At 40.3% G+C, this 22,440-nt stretch overlaps 1 protein-coding gene across 1 annotated transcript in view; it reads right to left on the bottom strand.

The window, feature by feature from the left end:
• fws (Conserved oligomeric Golgi complex subunit 5 four way stop) overlaps positions 1 to 22,440 on the bottom strand; it is a 372,604-nt gene that overhangs the window by 283,119 nt on the left and 67,045 nt on the right. Inside the window, exon 5 of the mRNA XM_090384621.1 lies at positions 18,948 to 19,078. Within this exon, the coding sequence (XP_090240747.1) occupies positions 18,948 to 19,078 (131 nt within the window). The remainder of the gene's footprint in view (positions 1 to 18,947; positions 19,079 to 22,440) is intronic.

Below are 22,440 nucleotides of genomic sequence, written 5' to 3' on the forward strand. Positions count from 1 at the left end.
TTTGGTCTCTTCCATGTCCGCTTTCTGTTCACCCTTTTCTTGAAAAAAAGTGTTCATTACTGACAGTCCTTGAGATTCTGCAAATTCCACAAGTCTTTCACCTCTTTTATTTCTTTCACCAATTCCAAAATTTCCTATAGTTTCTCTTTCTGCGCTGTTTTGCCTTTTTCCAACCTTAGCATTGAAGTCCCCCATAATAATAGTGTAGTGGGTTTTCTGCTCATCTAGAAGACTCTCAATTTCGGTGTACATTTCTTCAACCTATTCATCATCATGGCTCGATGTTGGTGCATAAATCATTATAATCTTTAGCTCGTACCTCCTAGAAATATTGAGTATTAGTGTTGACACCTTTGGTGATGTACTTTTGAATTCCAAAATGTTGTTTTTAAAATCTTTATGGACCAGAAACCCAACTCCACCTTCACTCCTTTCACTGTTTCCATTGGTGTTCAGCAGATTTCCACTTGATAAACTTATAAGTGATTCATTTCTTCTTTTTGTTTCAGCCAAACCGATGATATTCCAATTCACATTTTCTAATTCCTTTTCCAGCTCTAATATCCTGTCTCACTGATGAGCGATCTTGTTATAACAGGCCAAGTTCAGTTTCCGTGCATGGCAGCCTGGTCGTATCCAGAGATTCTTAGCACCCTCTGCTTCGACTCTGATCCTCTCGCTGCCATAAGAGGGAGAGTGAAAGCTGCTGGAGAATGAGGGCCATTTGCTTTGTCGTGCTGTCATATGCTGGAGGGTTTGGTCTTTTCCTCTTCACGCTGACCAGGTGTCTCGAAGAGAACCACTCTACACGTTCGTTGCCACCTAAGTGACATAACAGGGCTCACCATCGAGAAGGTGTGCATGAGTGGATTTTATGGAGGCAGGCCAACCGGACTTCTCCTAAATCTTCTGTAATAGAGAGATATTGGATCCATCAGTGTTTTAGGCTGAGTGTCTGATAACACACAGGATACCTGTTCCTCTCTAAGCCCCACATATGAGACAGATGGCATCATCTCTCCATGCCTACTGAGAATTGCCATATTTCTGGCATTTAAAACAGCAAAGAGGATTCGGGATGTAAAGCCGAATCCAGCAGTTTAAATAGCCAGCTTTTACAGTGGATGGCAAATCAGGAGTGCTGAATATTAAAATGATGGGTCGAGTTAGCACGAGATTTCCATCTTTTTTTAATCATTATGTGCTTCTCACTGATTACCTTCTGATTACCAAGTTCTTGGACTAATTCCTCCTCAGACACTGAAAGTAGGTCCCACTCCGTGATGACGCCTTTTGATAAATTTAAAGTACTGTGTGCAAAGTACGGTTGGAGAAACTGAGACTTCAGTTTGTGTTACTGTTGACTGATATTTTTGCATTGCTAATGCATATACAGGGTGTCTCAAAAATATTGGTACAAACGTTTAGGGGGGATAGGTAACATCTAAAGGAATGTGAATCGCATAGGAACCCATAACCGGAAACGTCACCGTAAGTCGGTAGACGGTCCTGTTCATCAGTTCGCGAGAGTGAAAATTTCTGGTTTACTCATTCAAGCAGTAGTCGCCGCACGAAGAGCATGCATCGATATACGAACGGTGAGCTGGCAGACATGCACCTAGTGTGTGGATTAGCAGAGGGCAATGGACAAGCCGCTCAACGAATTTATGGAGAACGCTTCCCAGACAGACATGTACCAGACTACCATTTGTTTGTGTGTGTGCATCAAAATTTGTGTGATTATCGGTCATTTAGAGGTAACAGTAGTAGTGCGGGTAGATCACGTTCAACGCGAACTCCCACCATGGAAGAAAGTGTGTTGAATGCCATCCAGAATAACCCTACTACCAGCACATGTGCCATTGCCTTTGCCTTAGAAATGTCTCGTTGCAGTGTACAGCAGTGTATCCCACGGAAAAAACCAAGGAAGCAGACAGTTACCTGGTGGTGCCCCGAACTGACTATACTCAGAAGTCGGGTACACCAGGCGAAGAGACATTTTCAAAGAGCCAGAACATCTTGGCCACAAAATGAGGTGGATGCACTGAGAGATTCTTATAGAACTCTCAGGAATCAGTATACAACCCTCATAAGAGACAAGAAAAAGGAATGCTGGAGGCACTTGGTGGGAACTACTGGAAATAACCCTTGGGGAGTTGTCTTCAGAATAGTGACCAACAAGCTGCCAGGAGGAGATGTCTTAGAAACTACTGTCAAACCAGATGGAACCCCAACCCTGTGTTGGGTGGATTCTGTAAATAACATCCTAGACAGTATCATTCAGACTGAAACTGGAAATCATTCCCCCACCCAGCTAGACATTATAAAAGAAAACACTGAATATGACAATGCCAATATTGAACCTCTGTTCCACTATATGTTCCACTATAACTTAGAAATAGCACTATCTAAAACCAAAAACAATAAATGCCCAGGTTTTGACCTCTTAGAGGTTGAGATTATCAAAAAATTAGTGGAAATAGCACACAGATAAATTAATAGCACTATATAATAACTGTATGACAGAAGGTATATTCCCAAAAATATGGAAACAAGCTGTGTTAAGTTTAATCCTCAAAAACCCTGAAAAACTCCCTACTGATCCCTAATCATATAGACCAATAGCCCTACTCCCTGTACTAGGGAAAATATATGAAAGACTAATATACAACAGATTTGCTGAATATTACACAGAAGCAGGTTTGCATTCCAACAATCAGTACAGTTTTAAGCAGGGCAATTCTACAGAGGATGCCATGCACCACCTACTGACAACAGGGGAGAAATATATGCTGGCAATCTCCATTGACTTTGCCGGGGAATTTGACTCACTCCGGTGGCCTAGTGTCCTTAGGAGACTTTGCAGGCAAATGCCCCACAACACCTCAATAAGGTAATAAACAGCTACCTTACAGACAGAAGTGTCTCAGTACACACAAGGTTCCAGGAATTGACACGCCCTGTGAATAAAGGCTGCCAGCAAGGTTCAATCCTTGGCCCTTTCTTTTGGAACATTGTTCTGGACGAATTTCTGGCCTTGGATCTATGCCCCATGGAAAGCCTCGCCTTTGCAGATGACATGATTTTCCTTGTAAACGTTAACTCACGAGTGGTTGTAGAGCAAAGATCAAATGCCACCCTCTTGCAGCTGCAGGAGTGGGCACAAATGCACATGCCAAAATATCGCCTGAAAAAACCAAACAAATACTTCTAAAAGGCAATTTGGACATAAGAAGACGTCCACAAATCAAAATTAACACAACCTAAAATACAAATTAACACAAACTAAAATATCTTAGAGTGGTCTTTGATTCAAAATTAACATTTTACCCCCATTTGATCTACTTGGCAAAGAAAATGAGAAATTATGCAGGTATGATTGCCAGGATCAGTTGAGCAGACTGGGGACTCAAAACAAAGACCCTGGCAATCATATACCGTGCAATGTTCCTACCTGTTATCACCTATGGAGCCGGTGCGTGGTTCATCCGCTCGGCCAGGGTAAGAAATAGGAATAAATTAGAATCGATACATAGGACAACATTACTCACTATTACCAGAATATGTCGCACAGTAAGCACACCTGCACTACAGTTGCTGGCCGGAACTCTCCAACTTTACCTGGATGTAGCCAAAAGAGACTTATATTATAGATTTAAAAAGGGCATACCCACAGAATTTCTGGGGATAGTCCTTGATACAACCAACACCTTCAATGATGAAAGAAAAAGAATAGCCACAATGCTCCACGAGCTATGGCAAACAAAGTGGGAGCAGGAAACCAGAGGTCTGGTTACCAAACGGTTTCTGCCACGGGTATCAATGGTTAGCCCAAAGCCACCTAAATGGTATGCTCCTGGACTTTATACAACATTTATATTGACAGGTCACAGCTCCCTAAAGGCGAAACTAACCTCCTTAGGCCTGACCAATGACCCAAACTGCACCTGTGGCGAAAGTGAAGACTGGGCACACATTCTATATGAATGTATAATATATGACATCCCCAGAACAGAGCTAATAGCACAGCTCGGTACCCTTCCCAGGGGAGAAGAACATCTGTTCAACATAGAAGAGCAAAATTATAAAGCTTTTACATCTTTCACAAAGAAAGTATTCGAAATGCGCAGAGCAATGCAAAGAATGGCAATTCAGCCCCCCCAGCAATTAAACAATAATCAATAGTAAAACTGCCCAAGTTTCCCAGCACGCCCAGACGATGATTTAAAAACTGTTAGGGTAGCAGTATTCTGCACCCTGACAGAAACTTGACATAACAAAACTCCCCAGGACTATCCTGCCATGTGTAGGAACCTGGGGACCCACACCAAATAAGTAACCATGTAGAGGAGGGAGATGTACAGGCAGCCAGGGAAGCAGATTAACTGAAAAATATCAGTAAGCTAGTAAGCAGGGAGATGCAATGTAGAATGAAAGAAGAATGAATGAATGAAAATGAAAGATAGAATAAATAGGCTGGGCACTGAGTGAACTAGGAATTACGGTAAAAGGGAATAAATGGCAGTTTTGGTGAAAGAAAGAGTGACCTAGCATGAGGGAAAGAGAGAATGAATGGGAATGAGTGGAAGAGCAAATGTAATTGGCCGAAAGAATACAAATTTAAAAATAACTTACATTACTTTATATATACTGTACCAACAAACATTTACTAACCACATAAACACTATCACTGCATTTTCCCCTGGCCTGCAAAAAAAAAAAACTTGCGGCAAGGCCTGCACCACAACTGAAGAGTAACAGTAAGTTCCAGTGCCCAGAGAATGCAGTGCAGAAAGTAAGAGTCGAATAAATGAGATAAGAGCTAAAAGAATGAATAAAAGTGTAAGCGTGTGAGAAAAAGAACACAAACCATAAATGCTACCGTTAAGAACACATTAACCCTAGTTTTAATTAGTATTTAAATTTACATTACACATCATAGCATCCCCTCCTGGTGTGTGAAAAAAAGATGAATCTATTCCATCATGCAGTATGATTGATGACTTTTGAGGTTATGATGAACGTCGTGGCGAGATCCAATATTCCTTACATTTCAAGGGTACAGCTCTAAAACGGTGTTCGCAGGCCGGCCGCCAGTTAGTACACGGGACCGAACCTTTTGGTAACTCTCTAGGAGGCTTCCGGATCACCTAGTGTATAATCTAGTTACCTCTACTCTGCCAGATAGTGACTGGAGGGAGTCCAAGTACTGTGTATGCGGGGAGCATTGTCGAGGCCACGTTATGTCAAGGATCTGGGTATATTCTTACCACGTGTACGTCATATCCAAAAATTTCATTACTTCATACAGCATGTCCCACCCACTTTTTCTTACTATTGAATATACCATGAATTGTCAAACTAATAGAGCAAGCTTATCTGCGAAAAGATCTAAACCTCCCAAGCACTTCCTAATTCATTTCACAAATATACGTGGTCTCAATTCTAATCTCAACGATGTCCATTTCCACTTGCAGTCTGCCAAACCCCATGTACTTTTTCTAACAGAATCTCAGTTATCGGTTGATTCAACTACTGCTCATCTCAGATGCCCAAATTATTCGCTGTATGATTCCTTTCACCTCAAAGGTGGTACTTGTGCATATGTTTGTTCTGATATAGCCCTGTCAGATACTTGGCAATTTGGAATCTCCTCTCTTTGATCTTCTCTGGCTTAAAATCTCTCTACCTCATTGTGTCAAATTCATCTGTTGACTCTACCGTTCTTCCAACTCCACTAATCACTTGGAGCTCTTTGACTTCCTCTCTTTGCAACTTGACTTTCTCCAGTCCAACTTTCCTAACAGTGAGGCAATTTTCCTTGGTGATTTTAATGTTCACAACTCCAGCTAGCTTCCGTTTTCTAGTCACCCTGACCCAGCAGGTCGAGATGCTGAGGCTTTTGCAATTATTAATGGCCTAGCACAGATTGTTCATTTACCTACAAGAATACCGGACAATCCTAACCATACAGCCAATACGCTTGATCTTTTTCTCACAAACAACCCTTCTAAGTACACGATCGAAGTGAGAGGTCCTTAAGGCACTTCAGATCACAACTTGGTGATTGTCTCTTCTCCAATGGAACCTTTTTCTCATGGCTATTCCCAACCTCATGTTGTTTGGCATTACAAGAATGGAAAATGGGATGACCTGTGAGACTTCTTTTCTTCTTTTCCTCGGTTGGATTACTGTTTCAAAACTTCTGATGTCAACGTTTGCTCAGATCGTGTCAGTGAAATTATTCTTGCAGGAATGGAATCCTTTATCCCACACTCCACTTTAAAATCTCGTCCTTTATCTAAACCTTGGTTTTCCAATAAATGTGCTAAGGCTGTTCAAGAGAAGAACATTTTCTGCCTACACCAAAGCTCGCAACAATTATAAAGCAGTTATTAATCAGTCCAAACTAGAGTTTGAACAGGCTAAGAGTAGAAAACTTGCTTCTTGCCCTAATGGTAGGCAAGCATTCTGGTCTCTTGCCAAACCTATTGACCGCAACTTTTGCCCATCTATGCTCCCACCTCCGTCCAAACCAAATGGTTCTGTTGTCACTTCAGCCAAGGTTAAAGCTGACCTGCTAGCATCCCATTTTTCTTCCAGCTCATGTATTAATGATCTTGGTAAAACACCTCCCACCATTCCCAACAAGCTGCATTCAATGCCTCCTGTGGTCTTCCGTCAAAAGGATATTAGAAGGATTTTGATGAATCTTGATGTTAAGAAAGCTCCAGGTCCAGAATGTATTTCTCCACTTGTTCTCAAAACCTGTCCTCCTGAATTTGCTCATATCCAGCCAGTTCCTAAAAAGGGTGAGAAATCCCTCCCATCCAGTTATCGTCCCATTGCAATTACTTCTACTCTTTCTAAAGTAATGCAGAAATCAATTAACCGCCAACTCTTAAACTACATAGAAATCTTCCGTCTGATCAATGATTACCAGTATGGATTCCGTCAGTCAATCCACTGGTGATATTCTGGCTTATGTTACCCATTTATGGACTAATTCAATGGAAATGTTTCGTGAAACACAAGTAGTTGCTCTTGACATCTGAAAGGCTTTTGATCGTGTTTGGCATAATGGTCTTCTAAACAAGCTTCCATCTTATAGTTTGCCAACTGTTTTTAGTAATTGGTTATCCAGTTTTCTCTCTGATCGCTCACTGAGGGTGATGGTAGATGGCTCTCTGACTTTCTAACTTCTCCACTAATGCCGGTGTCCCCCAAGGTTCAGTTCTTTCCCCCACTCTCTTCCTCTTGTATATTAATGACCTTCTTCCATTGACTGGAAATCGCATCCATAGTTTTCCCGATGATAGCACATTGCATTCCACTTTCCATTTTGAGAAACCTTGTCCTGCTCAATAAGCTTCAGCTTCTCGAATATCTGCTACCAATTCCTTAAATGCCGATCTTCAGGTAATTCTCTAGTGGGGCAAAGACAACTTAGTTGATTTCAACCCTTCTAAAACTCAGTCTTGTCTTATATCTCGCAAAAAGGATTCTTCTGCTGCTATGCTTATCTTTAGTGACACTCCGATTTCTATGCAAAATGATATATCTCTTTTGGGGATTACCCTGACTTCTAATCTCTCTTAGCTCAAGCACATTACAAATATTGCTTCCTCTGCATCTAAAAAACTTGGTTTTCTCTTTCGCTCTCAGCATTACTTTTCTTCCAAACAGCTGCTCACTCTGTATAAATTGCAAATCCGCCCAGCCATGGAATGTTGTTCCCACTTCTGGGGTGGTGCCTCGAAACCCTCTCTCAGGCTTCTTGATTCCATTCAGAAGAGGGCAGTTAGGTTAATTAATGATTCATCTCTAACAGAGTCTCTCCACTCGCTTTCTCATAGAAGTACTGTTTCTGCTGCATGCCTCTTCTACAGATACTTCCATGGGCACTGTTCTTCTGAATTGGCTTCTATAATTCCCGCTCTCTCTTTCAAACCAGCCAACACGCCATTGGCAATCTGAACTGGGTACTTTAACCTGGTTTTCTGTAAAACCCCATCCCCAGGCAGGGGCGGGAGGAGAAGGATCTCTGTCTCCTCTCCTTCCTGCCTACCCCCCATACTTTGCCTGGTGGGACTTGTCTCCACTGACCTCTTTAGGGATGCCTACTCTATCGTCCCTATTCTTCTATCTGTTTTCCCCCCAGTCTTCAGTCTCCCCCCCCCTCACTAAATCGACCGAGTACACCGTTAACAATGCCGCCAAATTATAATCAACATCTATCTACTGGTTTTGTGTAAATCTCCAGGACAACTAACACTATTAGCTTTTATCTAGCGTATAGCCTCACATGTTTAAATTTAATAACATAAAAATTTTGCCCGACCTATTTGGCATTTAACACATCTCTTTAGCGTTCGACCCCAACCAGCGATTTCCTAACAGCAATCCCATTAAGCATTAATATAAAACGCATTTTTTTTTTTTTTTTAATAGGTCTTGGCCACTGAAATCCCAGGGAACTAAGTGGCAGGACCTGCCAGAGCAATTTGTCGCAATACTGGATACACCCGGCTAGCCTCCATGTGGCAGGGTATGGGCAACGTTGCGCCCCACTAGGGCCCTGGTGGCCAATAAGCCAGATAAATAATGGGCACAACATATCACACTGCACAGGCACGGTCCACACACTTTCAAGTCTCTGGCTTGAGAGCGAACTGTCCTCGATACAGTGAAACACATGCGGAGATGGGAGAAATCCCAGGTGCCATATGACACGAATATACCTTATGCAGTGTACAGCGTGTCTAGCATGACGATTCCTTACGCCCCTTTCATCTTCAGACAAGACTTCAGTTATAGCTCGGATACAGCATGGTTTTGTTAAGGGGAAGTCTTGCCTGACCAATTTGACTGGATACTATGATGCAGTCACAAAAGAACCGGATGCAGGGAATAACTTTGATATTATATACTTGGATCTTAGAAAGGCTTTTGATACTGTTGCACATGGAAGACTGCTGCACAAATTGGAGCAATGTGGCATTGGAGGCAAATTGCTGCTATGGATAAAGGGGTGGTTGAGGTGGAGAAGACAGAGAGTGGCAATGGACACTGCTCATCGTGGACTAATGTTATTAGTGGAGTCCCTCAGGGTTCAGTATTGGGTCCATTATTGTTTTCTGTATTTATAAATGATACTGATGATGGTATATCAAGCTTAATGACCAAGTTTGCAGACGATACGAAGATTGGCAGGGTTGTCAAGGACACTACTGACACTATGCTGCTGCAACGGGATCAGGAAAGGTTGAGCAGATGGGCTGAGAAGTGGCAAATGAAGTTTAACATTGACAAATGTAAAGTACTACATATGGGAAACAGCAACCCCAGAGCAACGTATCAGCTCTGTGGTACTACACTGACAGTGGTACAGAATGAAAGGGACTTGGGGGTGGTTGTGCAGGCAGATATGAAGTTCTCTGAGCAGTACAGACGGGCTGCGAGAGTAGCTCATGGTGTATTGTCAATGATATATAGGAATTTTTCTAGCAGGGATAAGGAGGTGATTATTCCCTTGTATAAGGCAATGGTCAGCCCACACCTAGAGTACTGTATACAGGTCTGGAGGCCTCATTTCAAGAAGGATGTAAAGCTGCTGGAACGAGTACAGAGAAGGCCAACAAGATTAGTGAATGGAACAAAGGGGTGCTCTTACGAAGAAAGGCTTAAGATTTGCAAATTACAGTGTCTGGAGACTAGGCACCAGCGAGGTGATCTGATAGAGGTGTATAAAGCCTTGAATGGTTTGAGCATGGTCAATGCTGATGGGATTCTTCCTTTTGCTCAGAATAATCACCTGAGAGGGCATAAATTCAAATTGAGGAAAGACAGATGTAGGATAGACGTGTGGAAATTTGCCTTTAGCCAGCAGGTGGTTGGTTGGTGGAACAGACTTCCATCCCTTGTCGTGGAAGTTGATAGCCTAAATAAGTTTAAGGCCCAGCTGGACAGGTATTTCGAACGAACAGAGGGGTGAAGTGGAAGTAGTTATTTATTTTATTTATTTATTTGTTTTATTTATTTTTATTTATTTATTTTTTTTTTTGGCTGATGCTGCATAAGCTTGCTTTCTTGCATCAAATGCCTCTACTAATGCTAATGCTAATCTCCAAAGGGTTCAGTTACTGCTCCCCCAAGATAATCCTGCACGTGTGGCATTTTGCGCAGTGGTTTCTCCAAGAAAGTATTCAAGACTTGAATTTTCCAGTTTATGTTTTGGTCATGGATGAGGCTTATTTCACTCGGGAAGGCTTATTCAATCAGCAATATACTCATGTGTGGGCTCACAACAACCCACACAGTGTTGTGCTGCATGCGCCCCCATGCAGCACAACATCGCTTCGCAATAAATGTGTGGGTAAGTATAGTCGGTTGGCGCACTATGGCCATAGTTGCCGATGCGCCCAATAAATCCCGAAACAAACAAACCAACAGTATGGTCGGTGACTGTTTAGTCAGCCCATACCTGTTACCATCCCGCATGAACTCTGCTAAATATCGGATCTTTCTTGAACAAGTTCTACCAGGGTTACTTGACGATGTTCCAGCAAATGTGAGACGCAACATTTGGTTTCAACACGACAGGGCACCTGCTCATTATGGAAGGTGTGTTTGTAACCATTTGAACAGGCATTTTGGGCATCGATGATTGGCCTTGGTGGACACGTTGCCTGGTCCCCACGCTCACCTGATTTATCGAGCCTTGATTTCTTTCTGTGGGGGGCTCCTCAAATCTATCGTGTATGAATCGCCTGTGGAGACGGAAATGGATCTCGTGGCAAGACTCGTCTGCGCTGCTGCTACTGTCAAAGAAACTCCAGGTGTGTTCGACCGTGTCTGCCAATCCATGCTGCGACGGTGTCACGCATCCATCGCGTTTCGTGGTGGAACCTTCGAGCATCTGTTGTAACATCATGAAATGCTTCCATCTCGTACTCCATTGTTAATATTATGCAAATAAATGTTTGCCACTAATTACTGTCTCGTGTCATTTCTGCTTCTTGTGCCTCTGCTACTACTTTCCCTTGACGTTTCTGGTTATGGGTTCCTATGCGATTCGCATTCTTTAGATGTTACCTACCTCCCCTAAACATTTGTACCAATATTTCTGAGACACCCTCTATATGTTCTTGGGAGCATTGAGCATAATTTGCCTCTTGGTAAGTAACTTTTCGTTCTACTCCATACTTCTGCATTTTTTTTCGCTGTTTCCCAGAGATCACATGATTTTGAGTAGTCTGGATATGCCTTTGAAATTCAGATAGTATGGTGTCTCAGAAATATTGGTACAAATGTTTACAGACTGGACCTTGTCGATAAGCCATTTGGAAGTGACCAAATTTTCAGCTCCTGTAGCATCTTATAGGATTCGGAATAAAACGTCAGACTTGGCAGTAGAGATAGCCAGCTTTGACACTAGACGATAAGATAGGGGTTCTGAATGTCAGAATGAAGTTGATCTTATTCCCACCCTTAACATCATTCTGAATGTCAGAATGATGTTGAGGGTGGGAATAAGATCTCCATCTTTCCTGGTAATGATGAGTTTTGGCTTGTATCACAGATACTGGCAACCTACCAAATGTTTTTGTCTTTAAAAGCCATGCAGAATCTTTGGTGTTAGCTGTTTCAACCAGGACGTCTCTTGATTGTAGTCTCTTCACCATTTTTGGTGATCTTGCAATAGATTCCATATATTTTTGGATCATAAATGATGACCTGCCGACAGGCTGAGTAGACAGAGTGTATCACCAGAAAGTTAGGGAGGTTAGGACAATGCTTCTCTTCGAAGTCTTTTAGGTTGGCTTGAGTCATTTTCATTGATAGCTCTAAAGGAGGAAAATTATTTAAGTCCTCCATCTTTGCTCCTTTTAGCCCTGGGAGAGTAGCTTGCTTTTCCCATGTTACCAGCCCCGACCCTTTGAGGCAGGAGCTGTGCCACTAGTGACCAAGTGGTTGAGGAAGTTAGTTGGATTAGTATGGATTAATTACATATACAGGGTGATTCGCTACAAGTGCGACAAACTTGCAGGAGGTGTAGGGGGCACAAAGACGAATCGGAATCACATAGCATTGTAGGGTGCAAAATGCCTTCGTCATGCAGTAGAGGACGTTGAACGGGAGGTCGCGTGAACAGCGATCCCGCTGGAAGTCAGCATTTGCGAACCGTTTCTGTTGAAGAAACCAAGTAGCAAAAGTCCTCCGGAGTGGATAATCCGCAGGCTCCAATGATTGGACGCGTTGCAGATGGTATGAACTCATTTGGTTTGTTGACAGTATCCTCCATACAGTGGATTGGAAAATACCCAATCATTGGCCTATCGCTCGAGTACTCGTACTCGGATTGCCTTCTGCAAGACGTAGGACATTCTTCTCATTGTCTGGCATCCTCGTCGTTCGTTCTCGATTCATGGTACCTCTCGTGAAACAACCAGTCTCACGTAACCTTCTGTGCACACGTGCGAAAATCGTATGATGAGGAGCACGCCTGTGGGGAAAATGTTCCTGGTACAAGCGCAGAGCGGCGTGGCTATTACAATCCGCAGCTCCATACGCGAGGTGCATGTCAGCCAGTTCAACATTTGAATACTCGTCCATCCTACTGCCTCGGGAACAGGTTCGCAAATGCTGACTTCCAGCAGGATCGCTGTTCACACGACCTCCCATTCAACATCCTCTACCGCATGACGAGGGCATTTCGGACCCTGCAATGACATGTGATTCCGATTCGTCTTTGTGCCCCCTACACCTCCTGCAAGTTTGTCGCACTGGTAGTGAATCACCCTGTGTGTGTATATATATACACACAGTAAACCCCCCGCTATTCGCAGTATCTGTATTCGCGGTTTCGCGTATTCACGATCGCTGATTTAATATAAAATTAAACCTAAAAAAAATGTGAATTTTAAAGCACCGTGAATATTTTCTGCCATAAAAAAACATGGGTGTGGCTAAAATTATCTTTCCCGGTCAAAACAGCGTTCAGTGGGTGGCGGGGGGAGAGGGGTGACAAAATCGCGAGCGTGGATGTTTCTCGCTAATCCTTGTTCAGTATGTGTTATGCGCTTGTCATGGAAGGTTTGGTCGTTTGCTTTTAATTTATATGCTTATAAATTAATAAATTTATCAATTTATAAATTGATATGCTTACAAAAGTGATAAATCTACCGTTTTGCATTGTAAAACAGACTTTTTCGAGTGTGTTAAAGGAAGAAGGTGCCTTTATTGTGGACAAGTTCTTTTTTACCCGTACAAAAATATGGCTACGAATAACAAGAGAAATGTGAAAATATGAAAGAAGGTGATGACATTAGCGAATAAAATTGAGTTATTAGACAAAATTTCTAATGGTGAAAGTGTCTCTTCAGTGGCAAAACATTATAAAATCAATGAGTCAACGGTACGATCAATCAAAAAATCGGAAGAAAAAGTCCGCCGTAGTGTCCGTGAAAACGCGTTAATTGCTTCAAAAATTTGCTCTGTAACTCGTGATGTTAAATTAGAAAAAAATGGAAAAGGCTTTAAATCTGTGGATAGAAGACCGTACTCAAAATAAAATTCCGTTAAGTTCACTCATCATTCGTGAAAAGGCAAAACTCCTTTATCACCACTTTAGCGAAACTGGTGATAGCACTGGCGGGACAAGTTTTTTTGCTAGCAAAGGCGCTGGTTTGAAAGATTTGTTTAAAATTTCTAATAAATATTACATTTAATATTAAATTGTTTCTTATTTTCATTTCGATGCCATGCTTGCATTTCACTATGTACTGTCTATGTACAGTCATATTATGAAGGTACATATAATACATACATAGACAAAATTTGAGACTAGTTTTTCTTATATATTTCATACTTTGGAACGGAACCCCTTTATTAATATGGGAGAAATAACTCAGTATTCGCGTTTTCGGTATTCGTGACATTTCTCAGGAACGTAACCCCCGCGAATAGCGGGGGTTTACTGTATATATATATATATATATATATATAAGGAAAGAAAGGAGAATTTCTCTTCTAAATTCTTACTTGAAAGCTTTTAAGTAAATAATCACTTGAGTAAAACAGGAAGACACTCGAAAATAATTAACTTATTCACTGAAACACAGCACTCTATATATGGCACAAAAGATCACTTGGCACTCGGGGGATCCACAGTTCCATTGTATGATATGATGCATTTTTATGGTTTTGATACATGAGGATACTGATAATTTTTTTATTCCCAGGCTGTTTATGGTGATCGAGCCTCACTTTGTCTTCTTGGAAAGATTGGGCATTCAGTGTCCCTGTCATCTTCTGCGTGAAAGTTTAGAATAGGTTCATCTGGATCGGCATTATTATTGGTATCCATGTTTACTAATATGATATTGTTTGTCTTCCTATTTGGAGCTGAGTAAGTTTTCAATTTTATAACTTCTTATGGTCCATGTGTTGTAATTGGTGAAACTGTGACTGGGGTGTTGTTGACTCTGTCTACTACCTATTACTCCTTTGGAGTCTGTTTCATCGATGATAACAGCATAGATCAGGCCTAATCTGCAATGGATACGGTTGGAGAAACTGAGACTTCAGTTTGTGTTACTGTTGATTGATATTTTTGCATTGCTAATGCATATATATGTTCTTGGGAGCATTGAGCATAATTTGCCTCTTGGTAAGTAACTTTTCGTTCTTTTTCGCTGTTTCCCAGAGATCACATGATTTGGAGTAGTCTGAATATGTGCCTTTGAAATTCAGACAGTGTGGTGTTTTATCATCACAGTCTGTTTTCATATGTTATTTTGATCCACAGTTTGGACAGACTGGACATTGTCGATAAATCATTTGTAAGTGACAAAATTTTCGGCTCCTGTGGCATCTTATAGGATTCGGAATAAAATGTCAGACTTGGCAGTAGAGATAGCCAGCTTTGACACTAGACGATAAGATAGGGGTTCTGAATGTCAGAATGACGTTGATCTTATTTCCACCCTCAACATCATTCTGAATGTCAGAATGATGTTGAGGGTGGGAATAAGATCTCCATCTTTCCTGGTCGTGATGAGTTTTGGCTTGTATCACTTTATGATTTGAGTTCCTGGACCAATTCAGCTTCTGTTATGCAGATCCCACTCCCTTAGAGGGTATTTAATATTGCATGTGGGGTGACTTGTATGGGTAATGCTCCAAATGTTGTTAGTTTTAGCAGAGTCTAAGAAAGCTTACAACTTGCTGTTTCAACCAAGAGGTCTCCAGATCTGAGTCTTCTCACAATTTTGAGTGAACCTGCCACATTTTCTAAGCATTTCTGTATAAGAAATGGTGATAGAGTAGATTTGTCTGAGAGAGAGAGAGAGAGAGAGAGAGAGAGAGAGAGAGAGAGAGAATATAAGATAAGGAATGATAAGCATTCCTGTTGTAATATGTCTTTAAGCAGTCATTTTTGACTTTGCATTATAGGTAATTTCATGGTCAGCATCGCTGACAGTACTAAACAAGTGCCTAGGCTGCTCAAGCACAGGATAATCATCATAGTCCACGATTTTTTTGTCCTAGAGCAAAAAGGAGCTAACCAGGGATTATGATGATTATCCTGTATGGTTAACTTGACCTCCCTGGTTTCTGGCCCCACCACAGGGAGGCAGGCGCAGTGTCACAAACAATTAGAAAAGTTAGTTGGTTGGTAAATAAAATAATATATGTAATAAAAAGAAAGATGAATTTCCTTTCTCTGATCTTACTTGCGACTTTCCAAGTGTAGAACTAGTTTATAAATGAATTTCTGAAAAGGAATAATATAACTTAAAAGGAACTTATATTGCAATATAAATTGCACTTTGAATGCTTGACCTCAAATTCGCTTGGCACCCGGAATCCCTTCCAGCTTGTGATTAAAACTTGAAACCTAATCCCAGATGGTTTGTTGGGCCGTGGTTTAGTTTGATAGAAGCAATAGTAATAGTGGCATGTGATGCAAGAAAGCAAGTGTATGAGCTTATGCAGCATCAGCAAAAAAAAAAAAAAAAAAAAAATCACACCATTCCCTCCAAATGCCTGTCCAGTTACTCCTTAAATTTATTTAACCTGTCAACTTCAACAACGACAGATCGAAGTTTGTTACAGCAATTAACCACCTGCTGGCTAAAGGCAAATTTCCACACATCTATTCTACATCTGTCTTTTCTTAATTTGAATTTATGCCCCCTTAGGTTCGTAATCTGAACAAGTGGAAGGATCCCATCAGAATTCAGCGTGCTCAACCCATTCAAGGCCTTGTATACCTCAATCAGATCAACGCACAGGTGCCTAGTCCCCAGCCACTGCAATTTGCAGAACTTAAGCCTCTCTTGGTAAAAGGATCCCTTCAATCCCCTCACCAATCTTGTTGCCCTTCTCTGTACATGCTCAAGTAAATCTACATCCTTCCTAAAATGAGGCCTCCAGACCTGTACGCAGTACTCAAGGCATGGCCTGACCATTGCCTTATACAGAGAGACAATCACCTCCTTTTCCCTGCTAGCAAAATTCCTATAATTCATTGACATAACCCCATGACCTGCCCTGGCAGCCTGTCTGCATTGCTCAGAAAACTTCATATCTGACTGCACAATTACTTCCAGGTCTTTTTCATTTTCTATCACCTTAAGTGCGTAGTACCACACAGTTGGTACGTTTCTCTGGGGTTACTTCTACCCATATGCAGTACTTTGCATTTGTCAAGGTTAAACTTCAGTTGCCACTTCTTAGCCCATCTGCCCAAATTATCTAGATCCTGTTGCAGTAGCACACTGCCATTACTGTCATTAACAACCCTGCCAATCTTTGTATCATCTGCAAACTTCGACATTAAGCCTGATATACCTTCATCAATATCATTGATAAATATACAAAACAACAGTGGACCTAACACCGAACCCTGTGGGACTCCACTAATAACATTAGTCCACGAAGAGCAGCACCCATTGATTACCACCCTCTGTCTTCTCCCACTTAACCATCCTTTTATCCATTGTATCAACTTATCCTTAATACCATTCTGCTCCAATTTGTACAATAGTCTTCCATGCGCAACAGTGTCAAAAGCTTTCCTGAAATCCAAATATATGATATCAAAATTATTTTTTGCATCCAAAAGCTTTCCTGAAATCCAAATATATGATATCAAAATTATTTTTTGCATCCAGTTCCTTTGTAACCACATCATAATATCGTATCAAATTTGTCATACAAGAATTTCCCTTAACAAACTCATGCTGTGTCTGAATTATTGCTGCAGTCTTGTCTAGATGATCCTGCAATGCATCTTTAACCAGTGACCCCATTATTTTACCCGGAACAAAAGTAAACTAACTGGTCTGTAATTACTCGTGGCACCCTTCGATCCCCCTTTGTGAATTGGGGATACATTTGCACATCTCCAGTCCGTGGGGACCTCCCACGAGTCCAAGGATGCTCTCATAATTATGGCTAAGGGTTTGCTTAGTTACTTTGCCGCCTCCTTTAGTATAACTGGATAGATCCCATCCGCCCCAGGTGCTTTTCTTATGTTTAACTTCAACAATTTCTCCTCCACTTTGCTCTCAGTTATTACAAAATCATTAAGCACCCTGCTACAATCTGATAACCTTCTGTCATTTTCAAACCTTAATAACTCCTCATGTGTGAATGTAGATGCAAAATTCTCATTCAGTTTGTTTGCTATCTGAGCAGGATCAACAGTCGAACCATCGATAGCAAGTGGGCCAATCAGATTCATCTCCTTCCTATTAGAGTTTATATAAGTAAAGGAATCCTTGCTGCTTTTCTTAGCATCTTTTGCCAAAGATTTCTCGTAATCTGCCTTCGCCTGCCTGACCTCCTTTGTGACCTGATTACAGACTAGCTTATATCTGCCATAGGCTTATAAGTCGCCTGATAATTTATATGCATCCCATGCATTTTTCTTCTCTGTCACGAGTCTCATTAGTTCATTAGGCACCTGCGCGGCGATCTGATTGAGGTGTATAAGACCTTGAACGGATTGAGCTTGCTGAATTCTGATGAGATTCTTCCACTTTTTCAGATTACGAACCTAAGGGGGCATAAATTCAAATTAAGGAAAGACAGATGTAGAATAGATGTGCAGAAATTTGCCTTTAGCCCGCAGGTGGTTAATTGCTGGAACAAACTTCCATCTGTCGTTGTAGTTGATAGGTTAAATAAATTTAAGGAGGAACTGGGCAGGCATTTGGAGGGAATGGTGTGATTTTTTTTTTTGGCTGATGCTGCATAAGCTCATACACTTGCTTTCTTGCATTACATGCCACTACTACTACTACTACTACTACTGTGAAGCCCCCCTCACCAAGTACAAGTGCTCATGATGAGGGGCCATGTTTTGAGGGGAATGGGGCTTGAAACAGGGCTGGTAATTTAAGGCAGTAGAAGCATAGCATGCATTTTGACATAGATGACTCAACTTGCATTCTTGTCTCTTGGCATAGAACCATTTTTTTTTTTTATATTTTTGTATTTTTCCCCCCAAAAGGTCCATAAATAACAGTAAATATTATACCACATGATATCACAGTAGTAAGCCATTATATCACATACTAATAGTTTAAACTGAATATAAAAATTACAAAAAAAAAAAAATTGAATTTAATAAGATAGGCACTTTGTTTCTAAGAACTTTCAGTTAGTGAATAATAGGTAAAAATCTGTATTTTAAACTTTAACTCTACGAAAACCTTAAACACTCAAATTCCATATACTAGCATACTCAATAGATCTTATATAAACATAGATCGTATATAAACATCCAGTTTATATAAGTTTAATTATAATTACCTATATATTAATATTCTTTATAATCATTGATATATCTATATTATTTATAATCACTGATAAATTTACACTTTCTTGTCTTATACACAATTGAAAATTACTTCAGAAAATAAAGAACACACTACCTCTGTCTCCAATCCTCTCTCTAGCATCTGCATTGCATGATCTTCAACTTGCTCTCTAGACTGCCTGATAAACAACTGGTCATCTTCAATAATTTCCAATCCTGACAAATCTACTTTGTCCATTAAATAATCTAATCAAGAACAAAGAACAACTTATATAAAATATAGAAAACATTAAATATCAATTAACATGTTTTATAAAACAGGTATAAAATTTATTTTTTTAAGATATATATATATATATATTTTTTATGTTTTTATGAGTTTTTTTTGTAAACAGTAAAATCTACAGTAAAATACAGTTAATACAAACTTGTTTTGTACAAAGTTCTCATTTGTATGAAGCACATACCATTCCCCTGCAAAAGGATATGCTTTTTTGTGTAAATATATTTGTTTATTACAAAATTTGGTTTTATGAAGTTTGTTTTCTCCCTGTGAGAAATAAATATTGTTATTTTGTATGTTTAATACAAATCTTGGCACAGCTGTCCGATTATTGCCCCTATTATTGCCTTTGGCCACCCGAAGGATGGCACTGACTTGTTAGAAATTACTTTTGTGCAAACAAAACCAGTTCATGGTATCTACAACGTAAATGCACTCTGAAAAACACCATTCTGAAGGATGAGCTGCTAAATTAACAAAAGAATAAAAAAAGTTTTTCTAAGTTGTTTACATACACTCCCTCGCTCACCACGGGATTAAGGTCAGTTGCAATTGTTATGGCAGGTCAAAAAGTCTCTTGGTAGAGTATATAGTAATCTATTTTTGTGCCATTTTATCTGAGCTGATATCTTTTTTGGAACTTGTCCTTAAATTAACTTAAAGTTTGTTTATATTAAATATTATCTAGTGGTGATATGCAACAAAACGTAAATGGACGGAATTAAGCATCGAAATTAAACTGAAAATTATACAAGTTGGTTGTGTTAAGATTTAATGGCGCATGGACTACGTTGGTCATAATGCACCAGTTCATATGGTATGATGTGTGTGAGCTGTTTACTTTGAATTTGAATTTTTCCTTTTAGCCTGATTCATATTTCATTGGGTTAGTCTGTTGCTTGTGTTTACTTCCTTAGAGGAGTTGGTATACTCTAATATCTTTAAGGAAGGTGAAAACATCTGTAAAGTCATCTCTATCATTCAAGAGATCTGCTAGGATAATGGTGTGATGTGATGTAGAAACATCTTGCATCCTTTTGCATATATATATAACAGTCTATTAATATATGTTTTAATGACTAGATACTATCACAAGTCTGGCATCGTGGTGGTTAATCTGCTCACAAGAAGAATGAATCAGTAAGATAGGAATGCCCAATTGTCAGTCTGGCCAGTACTGTTTCTTCTTTTCTCGACTTTCATGTGCTAGAAAACCAGTTTTCAATTTCCCGCTTTATTTTATACAGTTTTTTTTAATTTTTCAGATTCTAAGTTTCTTGCCATTGCATCTGGCATATATGCCATAACAAAGGCTTGTAACTGAAATCAGAGATTGAGATATCTTCTCCAGTCTGCAGTATGGTTTCTTTTGCTGATTTGTCCACTGCTTCATTTCTAGCAATCCTTTTATGTCCTGGGATCCAATAGAAACGCATCTACTGTTCATTTACGGTGCAGTCGGTTAGTATTTGTTGTATGAGTCAGAGGATTATGTGTACATCTGTTTTGCATAGCTTCTAACGAACTTAAGGAAACTGAGCATATCACACTTCTTTTTAACGTGCTGACCAAGTACTGGCCACACGCATAGTATTGGTGCTCCGTTATTTGTTGTGCCGTTTATTGGTCACATTTTTATTTATTTTGTGTCCATTAAGTTCCTCTTCTCAAGATGTGTCCATGGACATCAACTTCGTGAAGATCGGCCAAGGTAATCGAAAGTTATGGTAATTTTTATTAGCATTGATCTCACCGGGTCACAATGTGATTTTGCATTGTATATTGTTATATTGCCAATTTTGTTAAAGTGAATAGTACCACAAATTACTCCTAAATATTGATCATAGTAATTATCGGGAACAGTAATTGAACAGTTCTACAACCACATGTAACTTTCATGATGAATTTTGGATCTTTTGACTTTAGTATGCTGGTTAATAAACAAAGGCCTTTGTTCTCAGTGTACACCATGCGGTCAAGCCCTGATTGGTCAAGCCCTGTTGGAGTGACCGTTAGCGTGAGTTGGTAGCTATGTACCTCAAGACATCTATATCCAGAATATTTATTGGTACTAAATTTATTTGATTTAAAATATGGTAAATAGAAGTTATTAATTTCATTACATTTAAGATATTGAGAACATATATATATATATATAATAATATGTGCAGAGCCGTGCTCCCAATGGCTCCCCAGGACGAACAATAAACCAAGCATATAATCCAGTATTCTTCATATCTAGGGGTTAAGACTTCCCCCCCCTCCCACTCGTAAAACTCCGATATTCTGAACTAAACACTGCACCCGAGCAGCAAAGCAACTCAGCAACTGCCCTTCAGAAGCTTTCACCCCGCAGATTTTCATCCCTCAGATTTCATCCTGCTGCAAAAAATTATATCGACACCATTATCCAATTCTGGATATGGGAACACAAGACCTGGAGGAGAGGCCAGACAGTCAACAAGGCCAGCCAGAGGATTCCCAGACATCTACCGACAAGCAAGCAGTGAAACCCACCCTGGACAAACCAGAAGAACTGGACGAAACCAGACAAGACACCACCTGCAAGAGGAGAAACAAGAGGTACAATATTGAAAAACCAGACCGGGAAATGAGGAGCAATAGTGAAGCAAGAGATCGACAGGAACCAAGCAAAAACACAGAAGAGCAAAAACAAGGGGAAAAAATCTTCCTCCCTGGATCTCTCATTGCCACAGGGAACAGTCCTTGAGCAAGTGCTCACCCTGCGAGCCACTCCAGAAAACATAATGAAAGATAACAGTAGTAGAATTTCTTCAACCTTAAGAGCAGACATAGTCCTTCAATGGACTAAATTAGAAACAATTCTCCTGCAAACAAATGTGGAGCACCAGAGGGCGCTTGCAGCCTTAGAAGCATATAAAGATGCTGATGGTGGCAAACAAATTCTACAGCACGCCCCATCATATGCCCAAGCGCTGAGGCAAATCCCAAGTGAGAGGGAAAAAACCAGCGAATTACAAGTTCAAAAGAAGAAAGTACTCAAAAAAATCCAAATATAGTGATACTGAGACCTACCGGGGACAGCAACCAATCAAGTGAGCAAATCAAACAAAAAAGCCATAGATAATATGAAGGAAGACTTTCAAAACACCAGGATAAAGTCTATCTGCAAAACCAGGAACCCAGGGATTGTGATTGAGACTGAGAGCGAGAAGGAGATAGAAGAAATAAAAGCAAATGAGAAAATAACCACATTAGGGCTAAAGGCAGAATTACCGAAAAAGAAAGGCCCAACTATACTAATATTCGATGTAGAGTATGACACGGATCCGCAGCAATTAAC

The sequence above is a fragment of the Mastigoproctus giganteus genome, chromosome 11 (assembly GCF_048544385.1).
Source record: "Mastigoproctus giganteus isolate SK-2022 chromosome 11, ASM4854438v1, whole genome shotgun sequence".
NCBI classification, from domain to species: domain Eukaryota; kingdom Metazoa; phylum Arthropoda; class Arachnida; order Uropygi; family Thelyphonidae; genus Mastigoproctus; species Mastigoproctus giganteus.